The sequence below is a fragment of the Ambystoma mexicanum genome, chromosome 10, assembly GCF_040938575.1.
Source record: "Ambystoma mexicanum isolate Mex_15411 chromosome 10, UKY_AmexF1_1, whole genome shotgun sequence".
NCBI classification, from domain to species: Eukaryota; Metazoa; Chordata; class Amphibia; order Caudata; family Ambystomatidae; genus Ambystoma; species Ambystoma mexicanum.
The window spans coordinates 1243002678-1243028406 of record NC_090932.1 but is presented as its reverse complement, the minus strand read 5'-3'; the positions used below and the strand labels follow the sequence as shown (position 1 = coordinate 1243028406).

Here is a 25729-nt window from a genome sequence, read left to right as displayed (position 1 = left end):
TCTCGAACTGTCCGACTGTGATCCTCGACAACAGGCACCCGGTGTAATTTGACTTTGGCTTCGGCCCCTTGACTCTTGAATTCCTGTCTATGTGTGTTCTTCGATTCTGTCTGCCTAACCAACATATTGCCTGTGATTTTTTACCCCAACTCTCTCTGGGTATTTCGGGTGCTAAGTGTGTTTTTACCCCGGTAGCATTTCTCGCCACGGATACGCATTTATCTAGTAGACCGAACTGTCAAAAAGTGATTGCAATTGTATTCACGGTAACGTGTTCTGTTTCATAACACTGGTCCATTCAAACATAGGGTACTTACCTCGAGTAATACTGTACAAAGTGAATTGGTTAGTTGTAGTATATTTAACGTGTGGTTTTTTTTAATTAATAGAAGTGTTGTGTTGATAACAATTGGTTTAAAAATAAATGTACTTATATTATTTTACCTGAAACCTTGAGTCAGTGTTTGCTTGAGGCACAGTAATTGTGGTCCCTTTGTGTAATCTCTGCTGCTGCTCATATACTCTTGAGATAAGCATGGCTGCTCTGCTACTGCTACCACTATAACCTAGTAGTACAGGCTTGTACCAAAGGTAAAACTTGTACTGCCACCTGTAGTCTTAATTGTGTGTAGTGGTCCCTAAGGGCACTGCACAGGATTCTGCCTAACAACTCCCGAAGTTTGCCCGGGTTCTCCGATTTCCTCTTCCCTGAGCCAGAGTGTTGGCTCGTGGTTGATGGCGTCGGTGAAAGTGCGCCCTGCCTGGCAGTCGAGGAGCCCGACCGTTCGGCACTCCCGGTGCCTGCGGTGCTTTGCCTTTTGTTGGGCCCCCGTCGCCAGAGCGCCCTCAAAGGTCTTAGAAGACTGCTCGGACCTCCTCTTCTTCTCACCGGCTGCTGGGCTCTTCCCCTCCAGCCAGTTGGTGAGGCAGATACGTCGATCCTTCATGGTCTGCTCCAACATGTTTTTGCAAAATGCACAGTCCTTCTCCACATGCGTTTTGTCTTCGTAAAGCCAGTAGAAGCATCTAGAATTCTCGTCCTCCTTGAAGACATTCTGCAATCCGCATCAAGGGCAGTTCCTGAACAGCTTGGATCCGGGCGTCGTGCTTCCTTTGTCCTGGGCCATGTCCATGCGTAGTCTGGAATCCTCAAAGAAGTGGAACTCGACGAAAAGTTTACCCTTGAGGAGCGTAGAAAATTCCGAAACGGGTCCCCGTTGATCGGAAGTAGAAACGGTGGAGCTTGAGGCTCTATTGACCAAAAAAATGAGATTAAACTCTTTGAAAAAACGCAGTAAAAGCTCAAGAGCTATAGCACGAGGACTCCCAACACTTGAATGTGTGGTTAAAATCTGAGGACGGCTGCCAGAGGAGGGGTTTAGGTAGAGGGCAGTCATTGGCTGGGGGAACTATGACCCAGAGACCAGTGATTGGTTATTAGGAGAAAGAGTTCAGAAACGAAACTGATTTTTTCTTTACCACGGATTCCCAGCCTGACGACGGGGGAATATTCATGAGCGTGTGAATCCATGCCAGACCCCATGCTGGAGAACCTCATGTTCCGACAGGTCAAACTCCTCCTCATGAGAAAATTGACTTGAAGTTCTTTGAACTTTGGCTAAAGTAGTGTAAGAGTCTTCCTCCCTTGGTCGTGTTGGAGTGATAAACCTTTCCAAAAAATCTACAAACTTGGAAAGCTTGTTCATGTATCCCTCAAACCTATCTCTGGTCCATAAGGATGAACCAGAGAAGTGTAAAGGGAGGACTTGGGTCTCTAGGTGGTCTAGATTTGTCAGCCAGTGTCTTAGATGGGGGCTAAGACTCATGTGAATATTCTTCTCGATGTCTCGACATGTCCTTTGACTTATTTGCTGCTGAGATTATGTACGCGAGACTCGTGCTTATCTCAGGCATATCGGGAAAGGATTTCGACGAGCCCGATGGCTTTGTCGCGGTTTTAGGTGCTGCCGAAACCTTTGGCGCTGACGCGCTCTTCTGGGCCGTTTCGGCGTCCTTATGGTGTTTGGTGCTGACACCCTTTTGACTTGGATGCCCGGACGCATGCGGTATCGACGGTTGCGCGAGGGCGGCTGATCATGGGAATTGGTGGGTTCTGCCGAAGGTTTCGATGTTCCCGTTGGCGTCTGTGGCCTACCCGACGAGTCTCTCTAGGAGGCTCTGGGGTGGGGGGGCTGGTGTGTTTTTCTTTACGTGGTGTGGGTGTGTCCTTATCGCCGGGGTGTTGTCTCCCCATAGCAGAACCAGTGGCCTGCCTGCCAGGGCCGGACCCTTCGGAACTTGCCTGTTCTGCCGAGAGGTCAATGGCCTATGCATCTGAGCCATGGCTGTCGCTTACATCCTCGTCACTCGAGGCGCGTGCGCCGATGGGGGAGCTACTCACGGCCATGCTGCATGGCGTACGCAGCCCACCGCTTTGTCCGCCGATCTTTTATCGCCTTTGGATGTAAAAGTTGGCAGGACTTTCAGGATCGCTCGTTGTGATCCTGAGGTAGAGACTTATTACACCTCCGGCGAGTGTCTTTCCATGGATATTTGTTGTTGCAAGAAGGGCAAAATTTAAAAGGAGTGCTGTCAACAGCTCCGGTTAAAAGCGACAGCGAAACCAGAAGGGAAAAGAGAGAGGAGAAGGAAATGCATTCTACAAAGGAATCAGAACCCCAGGCCCCACTCTCCCTACTGGATAAGCCTCATAAGCCGCGTCAACCAAAGCACCAGCCGCCGAAATCTGCAGTCTTCAGCGTTGGTTCAGGAGTAGTCGTCGATGAAGAATGGACTAATATTAAATGACCAATGGTTGTGGTCAATGAAATAGAAACTTAGCAATTTACGAGCTCTGAATAAGGCAACCAGCTAGCTGGGCGGAAAAAAAAAAAAACTGAGGGACCTCGACGCGCGAGGGATTTTGGGTACACTACACGTCATGTTAGGGATAGTGTTACAAGCACGCCCATGTCGACGTTCCCTTTCGATTCTCGAAAGACAAGATGCAATACTCTGCAATTACCACTAGATGTCAGACTATATGCAAAGCATGCGATTCCAAGCAGATTCACAAGCATCATGAATATATATAACTGCATTGTCAGTGCACCTTATTATAAAGTGATGCTAATATTTCCACAGCATTAGGCACCTCAATATTAATAATAACCCTTTGGCTTAGTGGGGACAAGCATAATTAATACCAGTAATGATAATTGTGCACAGTGTTTAGGAGACAGCACCAACCTAATCAAAAGACAAAGATTACCAATTGAAAAAAAATTCATAGTGAAAAACGGCAGCAACTTGTCCAAGCTGCATAAACTAATGCTGAAAATACCTCCAGTCCTGGTGCGCACATTTTAAGTACTTAAGTATTGGAAAGCTAAAGGACATGTCTTATCATTAATTAGTTTATAACTCTCACAAATAATGCTCATCTTGACCATTATAAAGTAGGCATGTATCTACAAATGCCTGGTGCAAACATCTACTTACTAGTGCACATGCAAAATGTTTCGCCTTGTGCAAGCTGTGTCTAGGCTTAACATTGTTCATATCAACAACTAGTGAAACAAAAAGGATAAAACAAAAAAAAATAGTTTTGTACATTTGTTAAATACATATGATCCAGCTAAGGTAATGTATTTTCTTTAGGTGTTGATCTTGTTTGCAACTTTTGTGACACTTGTGATAGATAAATCACAATTATCCTGCTTGTTAGCAATTCTTAGTATAATTCATACTGATTCCTGTCACCCTGAAATGGGTTATTGGCATTGACATTGGCCGCCCACAATACCTGTAGGGCTTGACGCAAAGGCCTCCAGGGTCTTCGGCATGACGCAGTGAAAAAGTAAAGCACAAAAAGCTGGTGGCATTCCACAGCAGCATTCTGAGGGTGAGGGGAAAAAAGAATCAGAGGACATACATGCGGTGGTGCTGGATCTACATTTATTGCCCCAGATGTCACTTAAGGCATCATCGGTGCCCAACTGTACCAAGCAGAGCTGATGCACAGCCCCACTTTGGCCCCCGGTGGCTGAGTTTCAGAAGGCAGTTGGCGCTGGAGCTACATCTGCAATTAGAAATTAATACTATGGGAGGAAGGAATTCATTAGAAATGTGTTTTTACTTGGAAAAAAAATTCCTCTATTGGAAATGGGAATTATATTTTTCTGAGGGCTCTTTTTCCTTACTTAAGGAGCCCTCCAACCTCTTTTCCTTTGCAGATGGAGAGCAGGTGCAAGTGGATCTAGATCAGCTGGCCTAAGCCCCGCCCACCTGGTGCCTTCCTGTTTGCCGCTCTTTTTCACCACTTAGCAAGCACCACCTACCTTCTTAGCCCTGCCTCTTCCTTCCTGCTCCTAACTATTAGATCAAGGGCGTCTCTCGCCCGGGCGTCCTAAGCGAAATGCAGATGAAGAAAAGGGGAATTCCTTTTTGGACCTGTTCGGACCAGGAGGACCCAGGGCCCGACCCCCTGCTCAGACAGCAGGTAGGCATGCAGCAACATGTGTTACTCCCTCTGGTCCCCCCGTGATGTTCCCTTGTGCCCCCCCACTGGTTTTTTCCTCCCCAACGCCCCTCCAGCACTATCTGAAATGTCATCAGGCCTAATATGATAGTTGCTTGTTTTGTTCCTCCCCTACCTTTCTGCACCCCTTTCCCTCACCTCTTGTTTTTTTTGCGGCTCTACCAGAAATGTCATCGGGCCTAGTACGGTAGTTGCCCGTCTGTTTCCATTTCCTTCCCACTCTCTCCCGCCCTTCCTTATCTATGTTTTAGCTCTTGCACTATCTGAAATGTCGTCAGGCCGAGCATGATAGTTAATTTCATATCCTTACTGTTCATGGCCTGTAAGAATGTCATTGTTTTTTTCCCTTGTTCCCTCCCATGCCTTGAAGCGCTTTGAAACACATTGGGTATAGGCGCTATATAAATAAACTATCATATCACATCATGACCAATCATTTTTCTCCTACATTCAACCGAAAGTTCGTAAAATGGTCCAATTTACGCATCTTATTTGAAGCCCTGGGTGCGACTACCATTAAATATTGATTGATGCGTGGGAGAATGCATTTTTTTAAAGCTTTGAGGAAAGCTCTGTGCTGGTTAGTGACTTGTAGGATGGTATTGGTTGAAATCTTTTTTTCCCCTTAGTAAGGGTTTGGTTATAAGCATTGCAGGTTGTTTGAGGAGTGTGAAAGGTGAGAATATGTGCCAACATTTTTCCACTTTGCATATTTTTCTCTTTTGAATACTGGTGCATCAAGGAATGTATGACTTAGGTTTGAACATTTGCTTGATGGATTGCCACACAATTCTGCTTATACTACAAATATGTTTGAGCTATTGTATCAATCCTTAATTTTTTACAAAAGAACAGAGTAATGGGAGCACCCAACTAAAATAGTGATTGTTAAACTGGTGCAAAATTTTACTAAAACATTGATCCCCTGCTTAGTATTAGTACAAAGAAAAAAACAAATAAAAACATTAAAAATAGAATAGATTTCTGAAGGTCTGGTGACAAACCTTGACAAAAAAGATCCAACCACAATCAATTACTACCACTACCCAATGTGCCTTCCATAATACATAGGCTATGAAAAATGCAAACAAGCTGGCAAAAACGCTTAATTCCACAGAACAAATGAAAAATAAAGACTTTGCAGATGACAAGTTGCAAAAGGTGTTACTCAAGGCTACATATGCTCTCCAATTGATATTCTAGAGTATGGTGATATGAAGTGCTAAGCAGACAACATTTAAGCTCTGGTGTTAGGGAGAATTCTCATTTATGTGCTAATTCCCTTCAACCTTAGAGACCCCCAGCAATTTCTCTCACTATCTCATGTGTTTTTGACCTGATTTGGATTATTTGTTTCCTTTGTTTTTGGAGTCTGACAAACTCCATAGGCATCTACTTTTTTGTATGGCGACACGCAGCACCTTCAGAACAGTGTCACTTTAGATTTCTCATAAGGTTTAAATATATTTTCTTGTGTGAACTACTGTTCCCAAGAATAGTAAGGTGAAATTGACTACCTTTTCTCTTTGTAGGTCCAGCACACACATCTTAAGTGGAGTGCTGGGGGTTACCTAGTAACCCCTTATCCTACATTCTCATGTAAAACAATGTATGTTACCCTCACTAATGGCTGGTGGCAGTGGTTTAATTTCCCTATTATTGTGCGTTTCTACAGCAGGCTCAATCCTCAGCTGCAGTATAGCACCCATGGGTGACCATTTTGTCAAAATAGCCCCGGCGTCTTTTTCCGCCATTTTCTGGTTTTGAGGTCTTCCTTGGGTTTTACTCTCTGCGCGCTAAGCTGGTTTGAGCCCTTGGTTCGTTTTGCCTTTGGCAGGCTCCAGTACTGAAACCCTGCCTCTGGCTCCAGTGTGTCTGGAAGGGCAGGAAGTGAGGCGGGTTCCCGAAACTCCCCTGCCCTTTGTCTTTAGGAATGCCTGAATGCCCCCGGATTGGCCTTTCAGGACAGCCACCCTGCTGTTTGAGTGACAGCTAGGCTGTACATGAATGGGAGAAACCTGCTTAAAAGGTGAGGGCGATCACTGGGAAAACACCCAATGGAGAAACCGTGAACGAAGCCTGCTGTATCCTCCTGGACCGTTGCATTGCCCGGTGAAGCCCTGCTGCTGTGCTGAAACTCCTTTTTCTGATTGACAAGAGAAACTCAGGGAGGGACGACTTCTTCCCTTGGGTTAGTGGGACCAACTAACCCTGAGATGTACTCCACTAGACCATCTTTCCTGACTGGCTGTACTTCTTTGCTGCTGCAGGACCAGAGTGCCAGGGGTCGAAAAATCCGTAGTTGAGTGCAATGTCTACAATCCGGCCAGAAGCTCCAGGAGTCTCATAAGGACCCTCCAGACGCAGGACGAGGAGAGCTCGAGTCCCCTCACCAGATTTCAGGACTCAAGGAGTGAAGGAAGCCCAAGCGGTGTCCAAGACGAGTGCTAAAGCCACAAAGTGCTGCTGATCTGAAAAGAGCCCGTAGCTGCTGCCGACTTCTGAATTGCTGCCGCAGGACTCCTCCAGATGCCCTCCAACTTGTCCCCACGATGGAGACCCAGGAACTGCAGTGCTGCAACCAGACAGAATCCAGCTGCATCACTCTTCTTCTGACCAAAGGTACTGTTCTGACTTGGGGTACTCACCTCAGCATCCTTAGCTTTACTCTTCTCAGTTGAGACTCGCAGTAGCTACTTTGCTAGAGTTAATTTCAGCTCTACCCTTCACAAGTTTAACAGCTTGTGACCATACAGTGATTTTTCTTCAACAAACTCTCTAACTTTGTGCACGTCTTTATTATCTAAGAAGTAGCTCAGCTCCACAGACTGTGCTCCAATTGACTTTGGCTGTCATGCCACCCTGCAGATTCTTCTAGTCCACTTGACTGATATTTACTGTCTCTGAGAGGTGATAACTTGGTCTTAAACTATTATTGCTGGGAAAGGTTTTTGTCTAGACGATTTAAGTGCTCACATGCTCTGAAAACCTGTTTAACCTTTTTTCCTTCCGTTAACCTTTCCTTTCTACAAACCTCAGAATCTACAAAGTGTACTAGTGTTATATAAATGACATTACTGTCCTAGTTAGTGAAGTCACCTCAGGGTGTAGTAAGTGTGTAAAAAGCATCTCTAAAGAGTATTTACTAGCTTTGTGTTGATTCTGGAAAGGTATTTAAGTATATTTGATGGTTACATATATTGCCCTTTTTAAAGAATGCTTATTTAAACACTGATGTTAAATGAATTATAAGTTACTCACCGTAGTGACTAACGTACTCTTAGTCCATAGTCCCCTTTCCACCATACGGTACGGGCGTCTCTTCCAAGGGACGGGAGACAGAACCTTTTTCACTGGAAAAAAAACCTTCTTCCCCTTTAAATTTAGAGGTGTGCGGGGGTGTGGCCCAGGGAGCATGTGCTGCCCTGACTCTGCCCTCCGGCGCCACACCTCAGTGCCAATTGACGCGTCGACACGCGTTTGTGGGACGTATGGAGGAAAGGGGACTATGGACTAAGAGTACGTTAGTCATTACGGTGAGTAACTTATAATTACTCTTACTCCCGTCCCCTTTCCTCCATACTGTATGGGCGATTACAACGGATTGTAGCCCCAGAGTGGAGTGGAAACCCTCCTTAAGCAATTAGGTTCCCGAGCACCGCCTGTCCGAAAGCCGCATCAGATCTAGAGCCAACATCCAAACAGTAATGCCGAAGCAGAGGCCGAAGTAGACGCCCTGCTTATGATTTGCCAAGGGACATGGCGCTGGAATGCGATGGCCGTTGGCTTGGCCCTGACAGCGTGGGCAGGCATGTTGGCCGGGAGCAACTTGTGCTGGACCTCTTACGCTTCTTTGATGGCGGAGACCATCCAGGGGGATATGGAAGCCTTAGAGGCCCGATAGCCTGTTCTTGAGCCCCCATAGGGACAAACAGGGTGTCCGATTTGCGGAAGCTCTTGGTCCTGTCCAAGTAGAATTTCAGGGCACGCCTGACATCCAGGCAGTGCAGCACTCTCTGTGCTTTGTCCTTGGGATCGGGGAAAAACGTACGAAGGACTATTTCCTCGTTCAAGTGGAAAGCAGACGGAACCTTGGGCAGAAATGCCAGGTGTGTCCAGAGGACTACCTTGTCCTTGTGAAAGGTGGTATATGGCTCAGAGGCGATCAGCCCCTGGATTTTGCCGACTCTACGAGCCGAGGTAAGGCCGACTAGTAAGGCCGTCTTGATGGTAACCAGCCTGATGTCCACAGACGCCATTGGCTCAAACGGTTTGTGCGCCAGGGCGCCCATGACGATTTTAAGGTCCCCCACTGGGTGCTGTCTCTTAACAGGCGGGTAGAGCCTTGTGAGTCGCGTCAGATTTTTCTGGACGATAGGGTTGGAGGAGGAGAAAATGCCCTCCTCAGAGTTCTTGTAAGCCCCAATGGCTGCAAGGTATGTGCAGAAGGTGTCCACCTGCACATCTGAATGATCAAGGTGCGCAGAAAAAGAGCACGTTGTCCAAGGTGCAGGCCAGGGGGTTGATTCCCTTGGAGTCTGCCCAGTGGCAGAATCTGGTTCATATGCTTTTGGACTGGGCTCTGGTAGCTTTGCGCCTGGCGCCCTGTATGATCTCCAGATTCCCCTGTGAGAGGCTAAGGTGGCAAAGCGTTAGCTGCTCAGGTAACACGCTATGAGGGCTAGTTTCCCTGGCGCAGTGTGGATGACTCTGCCCCCGTGCTGAGCCAGAGAATGTGCTGGGCCTGTCGGGAAGTGAATCGGGGGCACTTCACAGATTCTGAGCAGATCCGAAAACCATGGCCTGGCCGGCCACCGTGGAGCTGTTAGATTGATGAGGAGTCGGCTAGACTCCTTGATTTAGCAAATTGCCCTGTGAATCAGGGGAGTGGGCGGAAAGGCGTACGCTTTCATGCCGGTCCACTGGAGGTGAAAAGCATTGCCTAGAGAACCGGGGCCCTGACCTTGCCAGGATGCAAATTGGGGACACTTCTTGTTGTGCCAGGTGGCATAGAGATCCACCTGGGGGTGGCCACACCGGTTGAAAATCTCCTGAATAACGAGGTTGTTTAGCTGCCACTCTTAATTGTCCTCCCCCAGCCTGCTGACCCTGTCTGCTTCCATGTTAGATTCCCCGGGAGGTGAGCTACCGTGAGGTGGCTCCCTGCTTGTTGACATAGTACATGCTGCTCGAGTTGTCCGCCTGGATGAGGACAACCTTACCCCTGAGAAGTGGTAGGAATGCCCTGAGCGCCAGCCAGATGGCGTTCAGCTCTAGCCAACTGATGTGGTATTCCTGCTCCTGTCGAGTCCAGGTGCCGTGGACAGAGAGATTGTCCAGGGTGGCTCCCCAGCCCTCGAGCGAGGAATCCGTGTTGATGGTGGCCTGCAGAGTGGGGGCCGGAAGGGCTTGCCTGTCCACAGGTTGCAGTCTCTGGACCACCAAGTCAGGTCCGGGTGCAGAGATGGAGGAATGTTGATCATCTTGGATTGAGAGCCCGGCTCCTGGTTCCATGAGGCCACGAAGTGCAGCTGAATCCGCCTCATCCTCAGTCTTGTGTGCGGAACGGCTAATAAGACTGCTGCCAGAAGACCAAGGAGATGTTGGTACCACCATGCCAGGGTCACTTTTCTGCTGAGGAAGTGGGCGGTGGCCCTCTTGATGGCCGAGATTTTGTCCTCCGGCGGAACAGAAATACTTTCTCGGAGCATGTGGCCTGGGAAAAGTGGTGAACCGCTTCCGGAGATGTAGCCCTGACGAGCCAGTCGTCGAGGTATGGGTAGATTTGGAGGCCCTGTGCTCTGAGGAGGGCCGCCACCGCATTCATGAGTCTGGTAAAGACCCTGGTGGCCGAGTTGAGGCCAAAAGAAACGACCTTATATTGAAAATGGTAGCCGATGATCCGGAACCAAAGGAAAGAACGATTGTGCTGACAAATCGGGACGTGTAGGTACGCGGATACAGGGAGCACATCCAGTCTCCCGTGTCCAATGTCTCCACTATTAAAGCTTGCGTAACCATCTTGAATTTTTGCAGGGGTATGGAGAGGCTGAGGGTGGAAAGGTCTAGCACAACTCTCAGGCCCGACTGGTTCTTCTGAATGGCGAAAATCCTGGAGAAAAAGCCAAAGCCTCGCTGGGAGGCTGGGACTTCCTGGCTCTCTACGAGCGACCGGATCTCCGCCAAAGTAGTTGCTGTCTCAACCTGTGGATACTACAGAGAGGATCCAGGGGCCCATAAAATTCTGGCGCCAGAAATGTGCACGAAGAGCAAGCCTGCCCCCCACCGGAGACACGTGGACCCAAAGGGGCGTGTCATGCCTTCTTTCCCTCGGAGGCTGTCGTTGAGGAGGGGGACTGGAAAAAGCCCTCGACCCGCCCCTCCCCTGTTGCTTGCGCCGGTTCTGAGACTGCGAGTGGTCTGGCTGCCTGGCTCTGCGTTCCTGGAAGCCAAGGAACCCTGCATATGTACGACCTCTTTCTGAGCGCTGCTGAAATGGAGTACGATTGGGACGTGGTCTTTGTAAGGATGGACAAAGACTTAGCTGTTTGTGAGCTGTTTTTCTTCTTGTCCAGCTCTTCGTCCGTAGAGGAGTTGAAGAGGTTCCCCCTCCGAACCCCCCCTCGAATGGTAGAGCTAGTATCCGTTGCTGGACATCCAGGTTGAATTTTGTTGCCCAGAGCCAGGCTCTCCTTCTCATGTCCATGCCAATGCAGATGGCAAGGCCTGAGGTGTGAATATGGGCCACTGTGGATTCCATGAGGTCATGTGCGACCAGCTTGGTCTCAGCTAGCCCTGCCTTAAAGCGTGATTGGCTCTGGGTGGGGAGTTCCAGGAGGAAGTGCGCAAATTTCCCACCATAATCTTTTGTTGGCAGCTGCCAGCATGGCATCGGTTTTGGCCTGATGTAGATAAAGAGGCATTGGAATAGAGTTTCTTGCCATACGCCTCCAAGATCTTCTCCTCCTTGCCTAGCAGCGCCGCCGAGGACGACTGGGGCTTGGAGTATAGTGATACCGCAGCAATCACTGAGTGGTGTGGCCGAGGATGGGCCGAGAGCAAGAGTGTATCCCCCTCCATCTGCCTGTACTTGGCGTCCAGGCGTCAATTGACCGGCTGCGCCAAGTGGGATTTGAGCCAGCCCTTCTTGGCCAGGGAGACTACATCGGTCTGCATAGGAATCTCAAATTTGTCAGAGGGGCGTTGTGTGAGAACTTCAGCCAGAACCCCCCCCTCTGCCGGCTGCTCGACCTCAGGTTGGGGTAGGCCCAGGTACTCCACCAGCCCAGCAAGACGTTTGTGGAAGTCTCTGGCTGAGGATGGCTTGTCCGGATTCTCCTCCATGTCCGTATCCTGTGGATCTGGAGGATCCTGTGGAGGAGGAGTAGATGGCGCCAGAGGCTGGGTTACAGGGACCGCAGGCTGAGGCGGCGGAGGTTGCAGAGTTGGCTGTGGAGCCGGAGGAGGCAGCTGTACTGGGCCCCCGATGGAGGCATCTGTGGTGCCGCTAGCATGGCAGGAATTACTTCCCTGATGGCGTCTCTGAGGATAACGCCTATCCGCAGTGACTTCATGAGGCTGAGGAACCTCTCAAAGAAAACCTCCTCACCGACTGATGCAGTGGCAGGGGGTGCTGACGGGGTAGTGGGGGTCTGCTGACGGGGCTACTGAGGTCGCTGCATACCATGCCCATACGGACACAAAGGAAAGCTGCCATGTGCTTAAGAGGAGTAGGCTGTAGGCCCCTTACCTTGTTGAAGCCAGTCCCATCTTGACCCTCGTTCTTCGCTGAATTCCTGGAATGGGGTCGGACGGGTGCCTCTTTCTGGCGTGGCGGCCATTTTGTGAGGCTTTTGTAAGGCTGCCTGCCACATGCTTGCAACGCGTTGCTCGGCCCGCTGGGCCCGGCCTCCTCCAGGCTTGTGTGTGTATCACAAGCCCTACCCTGCTCTTCGAGCCTGGGCCGGGTAGGGGTGACACCCTCAACCGGGGGTCGGTAGAGCTGCGTTTAGGCACCCCTTTGGACATATTGTCGGTAATAGGGCATAGCCCCTCAACCATGGTGCCGGTACAAGGGCAGAGCCCCTCGGGTCAAGACCCGGTAAAAGAACCTTCCGGTCCCTCAACACTGTCACCGGGAGGATCCGAGGATCCCTCGGCCTGGAGGCCGGTAGCTGCAGCAGCCTCGGTGCCCAGTGCCATGCAAGCTGTGCCACCCCGGACAATGTCTTGCACCTGGTACACCCCTGCTTTCACAGGTAAAAACATTGTGGTGGTATGGTCTGTGAGGAGCTTGACCATTTGATTTTGTAGTACCGAGAAGAAGGTCCTTTTTAAGGTGATTTTGAAGAAATAGATTGTTTTTACTAACAGTGCTGAACCAGAGGACTCCCTCAGCTGAACAGTTATTGGAGGTCCCATTGGTTGGGACCAAAAGCACCCATAGCAAGGGTGTTAGGCTATAAAATTCAGTTTCTTCTTGCCTAGGGCAAGGGGAATCAAAAATGTACTACGGATTCCCAGCCTGACGACAGGGAATATTCACAGCATGTGAATCTATGAAAGATCCAATGCTGGAGAAAGTACATACATGAAAACGGACATCAGTATAAACAAAACAGCCTCGAGTTTTCCTTTTGGGAGTGATATTAATTGAAACTGGAGAGCAGCTTGTAGGTTAATAAAATATACTGAGGTTTCATTTTGCCTTACGTTTTGTTCCCTTTGGGAACAATTTAAAAACAATGCTCCCATTTCATAAACTGGGCTACGGCATCCAGGGGAAAGCAGATTAAGGGCAGAGATTTACCTTAACAAAAAAACACCACTATGGCACCAAGTATGTGTGGACTTGCAAATAAAAAGTGTTAGACAAACAGCAACCCAGTCATGTTTCGGTGAGAATCTGTGGATAAACACCTGGTTAAACCAAGCAATTTCAAGCAACACAAGCAAAAACCACAAATAAGCAGAGAACCATTACCTTAGAACATCTGAGGTGGTTTTAGAGTCGAGAGGGTGAGAAACCCGCTGGGAGTTTTTGGAAGGGAGGAGGTCGTCTGTGTGTGCTACTGAGATATGGTGATGAAGTGAAGCCTGCGGTGGAAAAACAAAGATTGCATTAACAGTGGGTTCAGCAACTATACACTACAGACGGTTTACCTTTTTTCAAATATTGGTAACAGGACAACTGATTAACTAAACCAATAATCCATTTCGGTCTCAATGTGAGCAAAGACACCAGACATTATCTGAAAAGGTTTTTGCCATCTTAACACAGTTTGTTGGCTAGTTACAACTACTACACTGTGCAGCTACCCAAAAAATGCTGGAGCTGGCTGAATTGTGAGAAGTCATTTTCTCACAATTCTTTTAGTGCAGTTACTATTCCAAAACGAAAGGCACACTATACAACCCTAGAAATTAAAGAGGCTGTGATGTTTCATAAATCCATATTCTGTCTGTCGTATAGATATAGCACTTTAAAATATATCAATTTACAAATTGCTAGACTGAAGGATAAGTGTGACCAAAAGGGGCAGTACCTTGAGGAAAAGTGGGCACTGGTTCTGTGCTTGTGGACAGGAGGCCCAGAACCACTGGGGCAGATTCTCTGCTTTGGCAGTGGAGACGTAGTATCCCAGTGCGAGGGGCTGCTGCTTCAGCTCTTCGGGAGCTTCCCTGGAAAGAAGACGTTCACCCTGACCCTAAGCAAGATGGAACAAATGAGAAGACATTTTTAATTAAATAAGCACTCTAGGCATAGCGATTGGCAGTGATTAGCATATTGGCACTGAAGAAAAGGTTGCATAGCAACAGTTTTCAAGAATGGGCCAGCTTCAAATAGACTGCAGCATCCGCAACCCGTGTCCCCCCCCCGCCCCTGCCCCACCCAAGGAGGATTGTAGTGCTGCAGCCAAAAATAAACACCCTTTTGGCAGCAGATCCTTCCTACATAAGGGGAACAGAGATCACTCCCTCAGTTTGGGAGGCAAACATGAATACGCTGAGAGCAGTCAAAGGATTAATACAGGTGCACCTATTAAACACTTTCCCATTTACAAATTAAAGTTACTCACCGTAGTGACTAGAGTACTCATAGTACATAGTCCCTTTCCTCCATCATTGTGGGCGTCGCCCAACATGGGGACAGTACCAGAAACTTTTCAGTAAAAATTGAGTTTCAGTTTAGTATAAAGCGAGGCCTCGTGCGTTGGAACGCCTAGCCGAGGCCCCGCCCTCCGGCACCTCACCTCAGTCCCCTTTGAACACATCCGACGCTTAGATACCTGGCTACTCCTAGTACATATTGTCCTTTGGCATACGAGCTGGAGAAGGTAGGTGTGACGTATGGAGGAAAGGGGACTATGCACTATGAGTACTCTAGTCACTACAGTGAGTAACTTCAATTACTCATTTGTCTTGTCCCCTTTCCTCCATCCTTGTGGGTGATTTCACCGAACAAAAACATATGGTGGAGCCGTAATAACCTGCCTCATATCTAGGATGAAGCAAAAAGGTTCTTCAGAACCGCCTGACCAAACTCTGCATCGTGCCTGGAGCTGGTGTGCAGTGAGTAGTGCTTACAAAAGGCAGACTTAGTGGCCCAAGTAGCCGCCTTGCTGATGACATCCCAAGAAGCAGGTCTCTGAAACACTGGCTGTGGCTCTGACGGCATGGGCATTAATCCCCTCAGGAACCGGTTTGCCCATGACCGAGTACGCTGCCGAGATGGCCTGAACCATCCAACGGACAATAGAAGCTTGAGAGCGGGGGAGGATCCCCCAAAAGTCACAAACAATGCCCAAGACTTCCTAAAGGATTTTGTCTGAGGGAGATGAAACATGAGGACCTTCTTTAGGTCCAAGGAATGCAGGGACCTCTATGCCTCTGACTGCGGGCTCGGAAAGAACACCGGCAGGCAGATCTCTTGATTCAGTTGAAATGGAGAGACCACCTTGGGCAAGAAGTTTGGGGGAGTGCGCAAAATGACATTGTCGTGAAAAGTGGTGAAGGGCTTGCACGAGGACAAAGCCTGCAGCTCACTAACCCTGCACATAGAGGTGAGATCCACCAGTAAAACTGTCTCTAGTGTCACTAAGCGGATGTCCACAGAGGCCCTTGTCTTGAAAGGCTTGTGCTAAAAAGATGCAAGAACCATATTGAGGTCCCAGACCGGGTGCGGCTTATGCATTGGCGGAAAAAGCCTAGACAATCTCTTAAACTGGTACTTAACCACAGGGTTGGCCGCAAAAAACATGTGCTCAGGGGAACTGTGGTAAGCCCCAATGGCTGCCAAATAAGCGCAGCACTTATCCACCTGAACTCCAGAACAAGCCAGGTGTGCTGAAAAAGTCAGCATGTCATCCAGAGGACAGGTGACAGGGTCCAGACCCCTGTCACAAGCCCAACGGCAGAACCTAGTCCATTTACTCCAATACTGGGACTGAGTCGAGGGCCTCCTGTCCTTCTGAATGATGTCCCAATTGTCATCTGAAAATTAACAATGCTGAAGCCTCTGCTGCCAGGAACCAGGCAGCCAGAATCAGCCTGGCCGGGTCCAGAGGTTCCACCATCCCGCCCTGCTGCACCAGGCATCCCCTGATTGAGATCGGAAGGTGGACACGACCCTGGGAGCACAACTACAGCAGATCCGAAAACCAGGGTCTCGAAGGCAAGTGAGGGGCAATCAGGATGGGGCTGCAACCCACCGAAGCCCCAAACTTGCGGAGGCTCCGTAGGAGCAGAGGGGTGGACGGGTATGCATAACTCCTGCAACCGTGCCAAAAGATCTGGAAGGCATCTCCCAGAGACCGCCTAACCCTGTCCTGCACATGAAGCAAACTGGGAGCACTTGGAATTTAGAGGGGATGCAAACAAATCCAGGTCTGTGAACCCCCAACGCTGGAACAGGGGCAACAAGGAGTCTGTGTGCAACTGCCACTCTTAGTTGTTGAACCCCAGGCGGCTCGGCTGGTCCGCTTTGCATTGCTGTCCCCCGTGAGGTGGACTGCTGATATCCAAACTCTTTCGTCAGGGCCCATTCTCACATTGATACTGCCTCCATGCAGAGGAGGGCGGTGGGGAGGGAGAGGGGTGACAGGTGCCACCCTGCTTGTTCATGTAAAACATTGTAGTAGAATTGTTTGTCCTGACCAGAAACTACTTGTCCCCGATTAGGGGCAAAAACATCTTGATGGTCAGACCCACTGCCCTGAGCTCGAGCAGATTGATATGCAAGAGGGCTTCCTTCCAGGACCATGCTCCATGAATCGCGTATGCATGCAGAATAGCCCACAGCCCAAAAGAGAGGAGTCAGTCGTCACCACCAGGGTAGGCTCCAGTCGGGTGAAGGGGGCTCCCACTGAAACATTGCCATCCGTCAGCCACCAGCGAAGATCAGGCAGTAGGAGCGGTGGCATTGAGATCCTATCCAACTGAGACCCCGTCTCCTTATCCCAATTGGCTGCCAGGTTGAGCTGGAGGCGCCTCATCTTGAGGCGGACGTGCTGTACAGTGAGCATGCAGGGGGCCATCATGCCGAGAATATGCTGGAACCACAATACCAAGGTGGTCGTGTTAGCCAGAAAGCGCTCCACCACCTTGCGGAGGGACAGGCGTAGGAAGCACCCACTGAATGGTAGTGTTCCAACGCACCCCTAAAAAGACCGGTTGCTGAGATGGGCACAACTGTGACTTCCTCTGGTTGAGGGAGAACCCCAACTGATGAAGGATATCCACCAATCTCTGTCAGGAGAGCACCAGCCCTTCAAGTAACCACGCCCTCACCAGCCAGCCATCCAAATAAGGGTAGAGATGAAATGATGGCCCTCCATGAGAAGGCCTGCCACTGCGTTCATCAACTTTGTGAAGACACGGGGAGCCGAGATCAGGCTGAAGGGCAGCACCTTGTACTGAAAGTGGTATGACAGTCGTGAATCGCAGACATTTCCGATGCGATTGGTAGATGGGAACATGTAGGTACGCATACTTGAGGTTCAGGGAACACATCCAGCGACCTGCACACAAATACTGGGCTATGTGCGCAGGAGTAATCATCTTGAAGCGTCGCAGCAGTAAAGACAGATTTAGAAATGATAGGCCCAGGGCAACTTTCAGGCCAGCCTGGTTTATTTATTCAGTTATTCTTTTATAAAGTGTCCAAAGCCCAAAGACAGCTAGACGCTGGTTCAAACTTAAGAAGATGGTTACAGGTATTTGGAGCAAAGCGTCAGAGTTGCATAATTGCATTTTACACATTACACAATATACATTTATATACACAAGTATTACAGGTACTGAGCTAGGGCCTAAGAATATATTGAGGGAGGTCTGTCCTGAAGAGTAAGGTTTTTAGGTTTTCTAAAAGACCAGAAGGCAGTGTCGTTTGAGGTGACTGGGGAGGGTATTCCACAATTTAGGAGCTATAGTAGGGAAACTTGCTTCACCTGATTTTTGTTTTCTGTAATTCGGGGTGATGAGGAGATTAGTGTACTGGGAGCGGGTTGGTCTGTTAGATTGGACTTTACGGATGAAGTTACTGAGGTATAAGGGTGCCATATTTGCCATACATTTGTGTGTAAGCGTGAGGATTTTTAAATTAATTGTGTCCTGGACAGGGAGCCAGTGGATCTTCCTCCTTGTGGTAGAAATGGGTTTGTGTCTAGGAGTGTTTAAGGCCGTTCTGATGGCGTTGTTTTGAACAACCTGTAATTTCTTGATATTTCTTGTGCTGTTTCCTGCAAATAGTGAGTTGCAGTAGTCTATCCTGGATAATATCAATACTCTGGCCTGAGTGATAGAGTTATCAGAGGAGAGGAACAGTCTACTTGCTCTTATTAATTTGGCAGTGTAGGCGGCTGAGGAGATAACAGCGTTGACCTGTGTATTTAAGGTAAGAGAGGAGTCGATATATACTGCTAATGTTTTTATTTCATTGCCAACTTTTATGGTATTACCGTCGATGTTGAAGGATTTGTATGCCTGGGGAAGGTTACCGAGTTTAGTTTTGCTACCAATGAGAATTAGCTCAGTCTTATCGTCATTGAGACAATTCATTAAGTGCCATCCACGCTTGGATGGCCACATATATCTTAAGTTTTTGGAGTCGGTGTCGTAGCATCCAGTAATGGGTATGAGTATTTGCGTATCGTCCGCATAGTTTGTATACGTGATACCAAGATTATCTAGTTTATCAAATAGTAGCTTAGTGAAGGCATTGTATAGAGTGGGTGACACGAAAGAGCCTCGCGGTATGGCACAGGTCACAGGGACTGGAAGGGCTTCCGAGTCGTCAGAGAAGACCCTCATGGTTCAATTGGTAAGGAATGACTTAATCCATTTGATGGCGCCTGATGAGAATTGGGAGGCGGTCTCAAGGTGTTGGCAAAGAATGTTGTGATTGACCAGATCGAAGGCTGCAGAGAGATCTAGGAGAAGGCAGATGCACAGTTCCCCTTTGTCTTTGTATTGATCCATTTGCGTTTTCAAGTCTAATAGGGTGGTCTCTGTGCCATGACCTGGGCTGAAGCCTGGTTGTCATAGATCCAGGAGGTTATGGTCTTCCAAGTGTTTTTGGATCTGCAGATAGGCTATCAAATCGAGTAAAAACGGTACAGTAGTGATGGGACAGAAGTTGGTAGGGATGTTGGTGTCTAGTGTTGATTTTTTGAGTAGGGATAGAACCCATGCTGTTTTTAAGTCGCTTGCTACTGTATTAGTAGCAAATGAGCTGTTGATGAGGCTGGTGATAAAAGAATGTTCAGCAGAATTTACACCCTTTATCAGTGTTGCCGGGCAGATGTCACTTTTGCATCTGGATATTTTCAAACTGTTGATGATATTAATAGTATCTGTAATGGAAAATGGTGAGAATGAGAATTTGTTGGTCTCTATTGAGGGAGGAGAGGTTGGCTGTTTTTGGGTAAGGCAGAGTTTAGATTTATTGTGTTCTATTTTTCGTTGAAGTGGAGATTTTGTCTGCTGAAGCATTTTGAATGTTGGAACACCATTGTTCGTCTTTGACAGTATGATCCAGGATAGGTGTTGGAGATTCTAATTCACAGAGAATTGTGAATAGTTCTCTAGTGTTGGATTGAGCATTGGATATTCTATGGTTATAGACCTCGCTTTTAGCTAAGAGAATTTCTTGTTTGTAGTTGTTAGCTGCTGCCTGAAAAAGGCTTTTGTTTGCTGCAGTTGGAGATTTGCGCCAGTTAATTTCTGCAGATCTTTTTGAAGCATGCATTGTTCTGAGTTCTGGTGTGAACCAAGGGTTGATGTGCGCTGAGCGTTTAGCTTTTTTTCTTTTTAGGGGAGCAACTTTTTCAGTAACTTCGGACATGATTTCATTGCATTGACAAATCAGAATTGATGGGTCATTGTCTGGATGCTTCGAGTCTAGAAAGAGTATTAGGAGAGGTATCATGTTATCTTTATTCATATTCTTAAATCTTCTAGAAGGTGCAGTAAGTACTGGTGCAAGATGTTTCTGATTTTTAGTGTTAATGGTGGTGGTTAAGATTATGGTGTTATGGTCTGACCAGGCCATAGGGGTATTAGATTGTATTAGTGGTACAGTTCGCGTCCGCTAACCAATACAGAGTACGTCCTTTTTTCGTGGGTAGGGGCATGGATCCTTTGAGTAAACCCTTGGACTTCCATAGATTTGGCTAAAAGGTCTGCATGGATGTCTGATGGGTCGTTCCACCCTAAGTTGAAATCGCCCATGATTATTGCTTTGGCATGAGGTTTCATGTTGTGGAACAGGAGTGTTGTAATGTCATCTTCAAAAAGTGGAGATGGCTCCAGGGGGCCTGTAGACTATGTGAAGAGTAAGTGTGCAGGAAAGTGTAAGGGATATTTTTAAGGTGAGGATTTCCCCTGCACTGAAGGGGAGATCAAAGGATTTCCTTATAATTAGGCGTCTTTAGCAAGTACGGTTACACCGCTTCCTCTTGAAGTATCTCTATCCTTTCTAAAGATGGTGCACCCCTCTGGGATGGCATAGGAGAGCTGGAGGCTGAGTGTAGCCAGGTTTCTGTAATTGCTAAGAAGTCAAGGTCATTGGATGTGAGAACATCTGCAATATCCAGAGCATGCGCAGTGATCGATCTGGCGTTAATGAGTGCACCTTTTAGTGTAGTTGTATTCATGCTGGCAGAGGCCTTTCTAGAGGCAGCTTTGTGGGGTTTAGAGACATTTGGGGTGTGTGTGTGTGGGAGTGGTGTGATGTGGTTGGTAATTTATTTGACCGTAGGTGTGAGAGTGAGGAGAGTCTGTAGTCTCATTGATCCCAAGATGGGGCATGAGTGCAGAGGAGGAGTGGGGGCCGGGGAGTCTAAGTGTAAGGTTGAGGCGTCATAAGCGTGTCTCTGCCTTGTTCCCGCGGATAGATGGTGGAGTCTTGCGAGTTTGTCTGGTGGCAAAGCAGTTAATGGGAGGTCATTGATGAGGGATTGTGGTCTAGACAAACCTTTGATGAGAGAGCATGAGTTAGTTGGAAGTGGGATGATAGGGAAAGGTGCAATTTTATTGAGGAAGGCAGTGGGACAAGGGGAAGAGTAGTGGCGAGTGCAACGTGGGCGGGCAGGGCCCTTTCCTAATTGGATATACGTGCCTGCAGCCAAGGTGAATCCATAGTGGGGAAGGGGTGTGGGCATTTCCTCAGATGGTAGTTTGCTACTAATAGCAATATTGAAAGAGTGTGCAACAGGAAAGTGGCTGACATGGCACTCAATATGGGGTTGCTATGTTAGGAGGCAGGTTTAGTGGCACGGTGGCTAATGGTACAGTGGGCTAGAAGTGATTAATATAGCAGTAGGCGCTAGTCGCACAATGGTTAATGATGCAGAGGCTGGTAGCAGTGGCAGTAGCAATGGCTATCAATGACTAACAATGGCTAAGATCACAATAGTCTGGTAACACACAGTACAGTGGCTTATGCTACCGTGTGCAATTGAGGTCTGGGGACGTGGTGTTGGCGGTAGCCAATTGATGGGGAGGTTGGAGGAGCTAGGCACTACAGTGAATAAAACTACAATGTACCATTGTTAATATGATTCAGGGGGCTACAGTTAATGACATGACAATGGGCAACTCAATTGAGAGCAAGGTTATGGGAAACTCAATTGATAGCATGGCAATGGGCAACACAATTGACAGCATGGCAATGGGCAACACAATTGATAGCAAGGTAATGGGCAACACAATTGATAATGTGGCGAAGGCTATGCACAGCCCCACAGATAAGGGGTGTATCAGCCACTTTTACTCCCTAAAAAGTGGCAAATACCAAGAAATAAAAATAGGGAGTAAAAATACTCCCAACAAAAAATAGGAAAAAGACGTAGAATCTTGCACCCCAGCTTTCCCCCTCACAGCTCCATGGATCTGTTTGGATCAGTAATGCACGTAGTACCACAGGAAGTACCTACTATTTAAACTGCCTGACTGGAAGAGGTAAACATGTATCCTTTAATGTGCATGAATAACGAGATTCAAAGAAATCAATATTACAAAACATTTCAATTTTTCAGTTAAAACATATTTTAACTTGCTTATAAAATACTCGCATTGGGAATTGGACTTACATTTTTACTCACTAAAATAGAATTGTACTCCCAACATTAAAAAATAGATAGTAACATACTCTCACTTCAACATCTAATCTAGAGCACTGGCTATGCAATTGAATTATTTGCTAAAGGCTGCACAATTAAAGTTTAACGGTTGGTAGTGCCGTAGGCTTGAGGTTATGCCTAGGCAAATGGGTGCCAAAAAATCAGAACAGGCATAAATAGAGTTGTGAGAACATGGGGTTAAGCAGACACAGCGAGCGTGGGGCAAAGACAAGAGCAGCGAACATGAGGTAGAGACCATCAGGTCAGGGTGCCTTTAAGGGAGCGGCGGAGGCAAGCAGGCAACAAACTGTTTGTGCAGGCAGTCTTTAGGAGGTGATGCGGCAAATCGAGGGATGGAGGTGGCTACTGAGTGTAGCCAACTGTGCCTTTGCAATGTTATTGGAGGCAAGGTGGATATGCAAGGGCGCAGTACACTTGGAGGCCAGGGACTGGATATAGAGCGGGCAACGAATGTGGACTGAGTAGGGGAAGTAGATGGAAAGCTATAGGTGTGGGGGAGTACTCACTTGGAGTAGTTGCGTCGATGGATAGCAGCTAACTGGGCAACGGCCCGCCACGGACAGGCGCAGACAGGCCTTTTGCTGCGGCCCTTTGGCTGCGAGACCGGCTCGGCTAATGGTATTTGGATGCTGTGTGGCCCAATCAGGAACCAGCAAGGAAAGAGGCGAAGATGCACCCATAAGGGTGCGTGGAATGGCGCACCCATTTTGGAGTACGCTGGAGGATCAATAAAACGGTGTAATGCATAGTGCTCTTCAAGCCGTGTGCGGCGATACTTTGGTGGGAGCTTGCTGCGGGGAAAAGACGCTTGTTGTTGGCACACACATACTGCCAAGGTATAAAGTGGCACAGAGGCCTACCTTACAGTAATTAGCCGTCGGGGCTGGTGTAGCTTTCAGTAGAATGCGGCGAGGAGTCGGGCCATCTGATCAAAGGCCGGATGTTGGGTCCGGGTTGGGGAGGGATCCAGTCCTTTCGCAGGCAGCCAGGGTGATGAGAATGGGCACCAGAGGGCACAGACAGGCCCTTTTGCTGCGGCCCTTCGGCTGCGAGACCTGCTTCCGCCTACCGGCTTGGCCAATGGTATTTGGATGATGTGTGGCCCAATCAGGAACAGACAAGGAAAGGGTTGAAGATGCACTTACCAGGGTGCGTGGAATGGCGCAGCCATTTTGGAATACGCCGGAGGTTCAATAAAACAGTGTAATGCACAGTGCTTTTCAAGCAGTGTGCGGCGATGCTTTGGTGGGAGCTCGTTGCAAGGTAAAGGCGCTTGTTGTTGGCACACCTACTGCCAAGGTATAAAGTGGCGCGGAGTCCTACCTTACAGTAATTAGCCATCGGGGTGGTTAAGCCTTCAGTAGAATGCTGCGAGGAGTCGGGCCACCTGATCAAAGGCCGGATGTTGGGTCCGGGGTGGGAGAGGGTTCAAGCCCTCTCGCAGGCAGCCAGGGTGATGGTTTTTCTTAAGTACCGCAAAAATCAAGAATAATACCCAGATTGACGAAGAGAAGGATACGATGGTAGAGGCAAAGAAGAGGAAGATCGAGTCAATAGAGTCCCTGGGGAGAAAAGAGGTTGTCGGAAGCGGCTGTTCGTCTGCAGTGAGGCTTGATGGCCTGAAGGTGTGATGTTTCCTCCTTTTCCTCCCTGCTTTCCTGCTAATTTGGAGGGTGCCTTCCTCTAAACTTCTAACCCAGGCTACGTGTACCGGAGTTCAGCGTGTGGTCTCTGCTTTGTTTGTGTCGGACCACTGGAGGGCTGAAATCTGCTCCTCACTGTTAACGGTGATGCCAAGCAGAGGCAGCATGTTTGTTATGCCTTTACTTCCGTCTGCCTCATCCTCACTTTTGTAGAGGTGCGCAGGCTTCACCACACTGGCACTATCTTGGCTTGGGTATGAAGGCCACGAAGCAACAGGTACGCTAGCGCGAGGCTCTGGCCCAACGTGGAGTGCTTTCCTTGCTCATCCCGCATTAATGTTTTTTGCTGTGGTACCTGACAAACGCTTCTGCGCATTATTAAACAAACGTTGTTGCTTTTGCTTGCTGCCATGCCATCCTCCTTGTCTGACCATGTGCCCAACTCCTTGGCTATCTCGCCTTTGCCCGTTACTGTAGTGGATCGATTGGCAGAAGTCCTGGCATTGAGCGCACACAGGAGGCAACACATTGGTGCCAAATGCAGGGAAGTATAAGCTGACTGTAGGAGGAGTCCTGCTAAATTCTCTGCAGCTCCATCTAAAGGGTCAGCATCCGACTTAAACATAACGAGCTCTGCAATTAAGAAACCCTTCAGTACTCATGTTAATGGAAATAACTTAGAACAGCCAACTCCCACGGCTCGGACAGACTGTTTCCGGACAGAGGGGGTTACAATATCCAAGTAGGTCTCCCCCTACAATCCTGACCTTAGTCGAGATCTGTCAATTTCTACTTCTGTGGCAACTCCCCTAAGGTTAAGGGGGGCTGTAAAATCTAACCTTATGGTCCCGTCACACTCCTTGGTAGGTACTGAGAGTTCCATGACAACGGAGCCTTGATGGGACTGGAAGGTCAACCTTATTAATGAATTTAACAACTGTGCCACTTCCTTGGACTTTGATGCCTGGCTAATATCACTAGATATCTCTGCAGAGAAATATCATGACCTTACATTTAAAAAAAAGTCTTCCACCTGCTCATGTATCATCTGTAAGCTATTCACCTATCATCAAAGTGAACTGTTACTCTCAAACAAATTTGCCTGCTAAGGTAGTAGATAACCATGTGCATCTTGCAGAGGCTCCTGTTGGGGATCCTGTCATTTGTCCTCGCTCTAAGCCTATGGTAGCTGCGAAAGAGGCTCTACTGCCTCCTTCTTTTGGCAATAAACAACCACAGATCTCTCATCCTGCTCCCCCCGAGCACCTGGTAGTGTCCAGGGATGCACGCTCGAAGGGTTCTGGTGAATCTTTGAATCTTAGACTGGTCAACCGAAGAGGTTTTCGTGTACATAAAGTTAACATGCCAAACCCAAAAGAGGACTCCATCAAAGCCTTGGTCTTGGACCATAGAAACTTTATTGTCACAAATGTCATGAAACCTGCTCAGAGTGAACCTAGTGATGCTCTTCGAAATAAAGTACTTGCCTGGCTTCGTGCAAGATCTGGATCTGGGGTTGTTCGCCGTTCTGACCTGAAGTTTCTACACAGGATAGAACAGGATGACTGGTGTACTCAGGGGAACAAGGACTGCATTGTCATGGGGTGTGGTGTCAGTACCCTGCCAAGCTATTTGAGACAATGTAAATATATACCCAGAGGTTCCTCTAATTTTGGGCCACAGGTGAGCTGTATTCCCTGACCTTTATGTCACTGCTTCTTGATGTTAGAGGCGGGGGCAAAGGAGGGGGAGCGGAAAAACCTGCGCAACGTCCTCTGCAGTTTCCTCGTGTTGTCGCTAGGCGACCTTTCAGGCATCCATGTACCACGCTCGAAGGGCAGATCCAGGATCCACACCTGCACGTCAGATGAAAACTTAGTGGCTTGCATCCACAATGTGCTTCT

General features: G+C 48.3%; 1 protein-coding gene across 1 annotated transcript in view; it reads right to left on the bottom strand.

The window, feature by feature from the left end:
* The window catches only part of MED13L (mediator complex subunit 13L), a 2324591-nt gene that overhangs the window by 64731 nt on the left and 2234131 nt on the right, over positions 1 to 25729 (bottom strand). The window contains exons 29-30 of the mRNA XM_069619219.1: positions 14086 to 14247; positions 13524 to 13636 (exon numbers count right to left, since the gene is read on the bottom strand). Of these exons, the coding sequence (XP_069475320.1) occupies positions 13524 to 13636; positions 14086 to 14247 (275 nt within the window). The remainder of the gene's footprint in view (positions 1 to 13523; positions 13637 to 14085; positions 14248 to 25729) is intronic.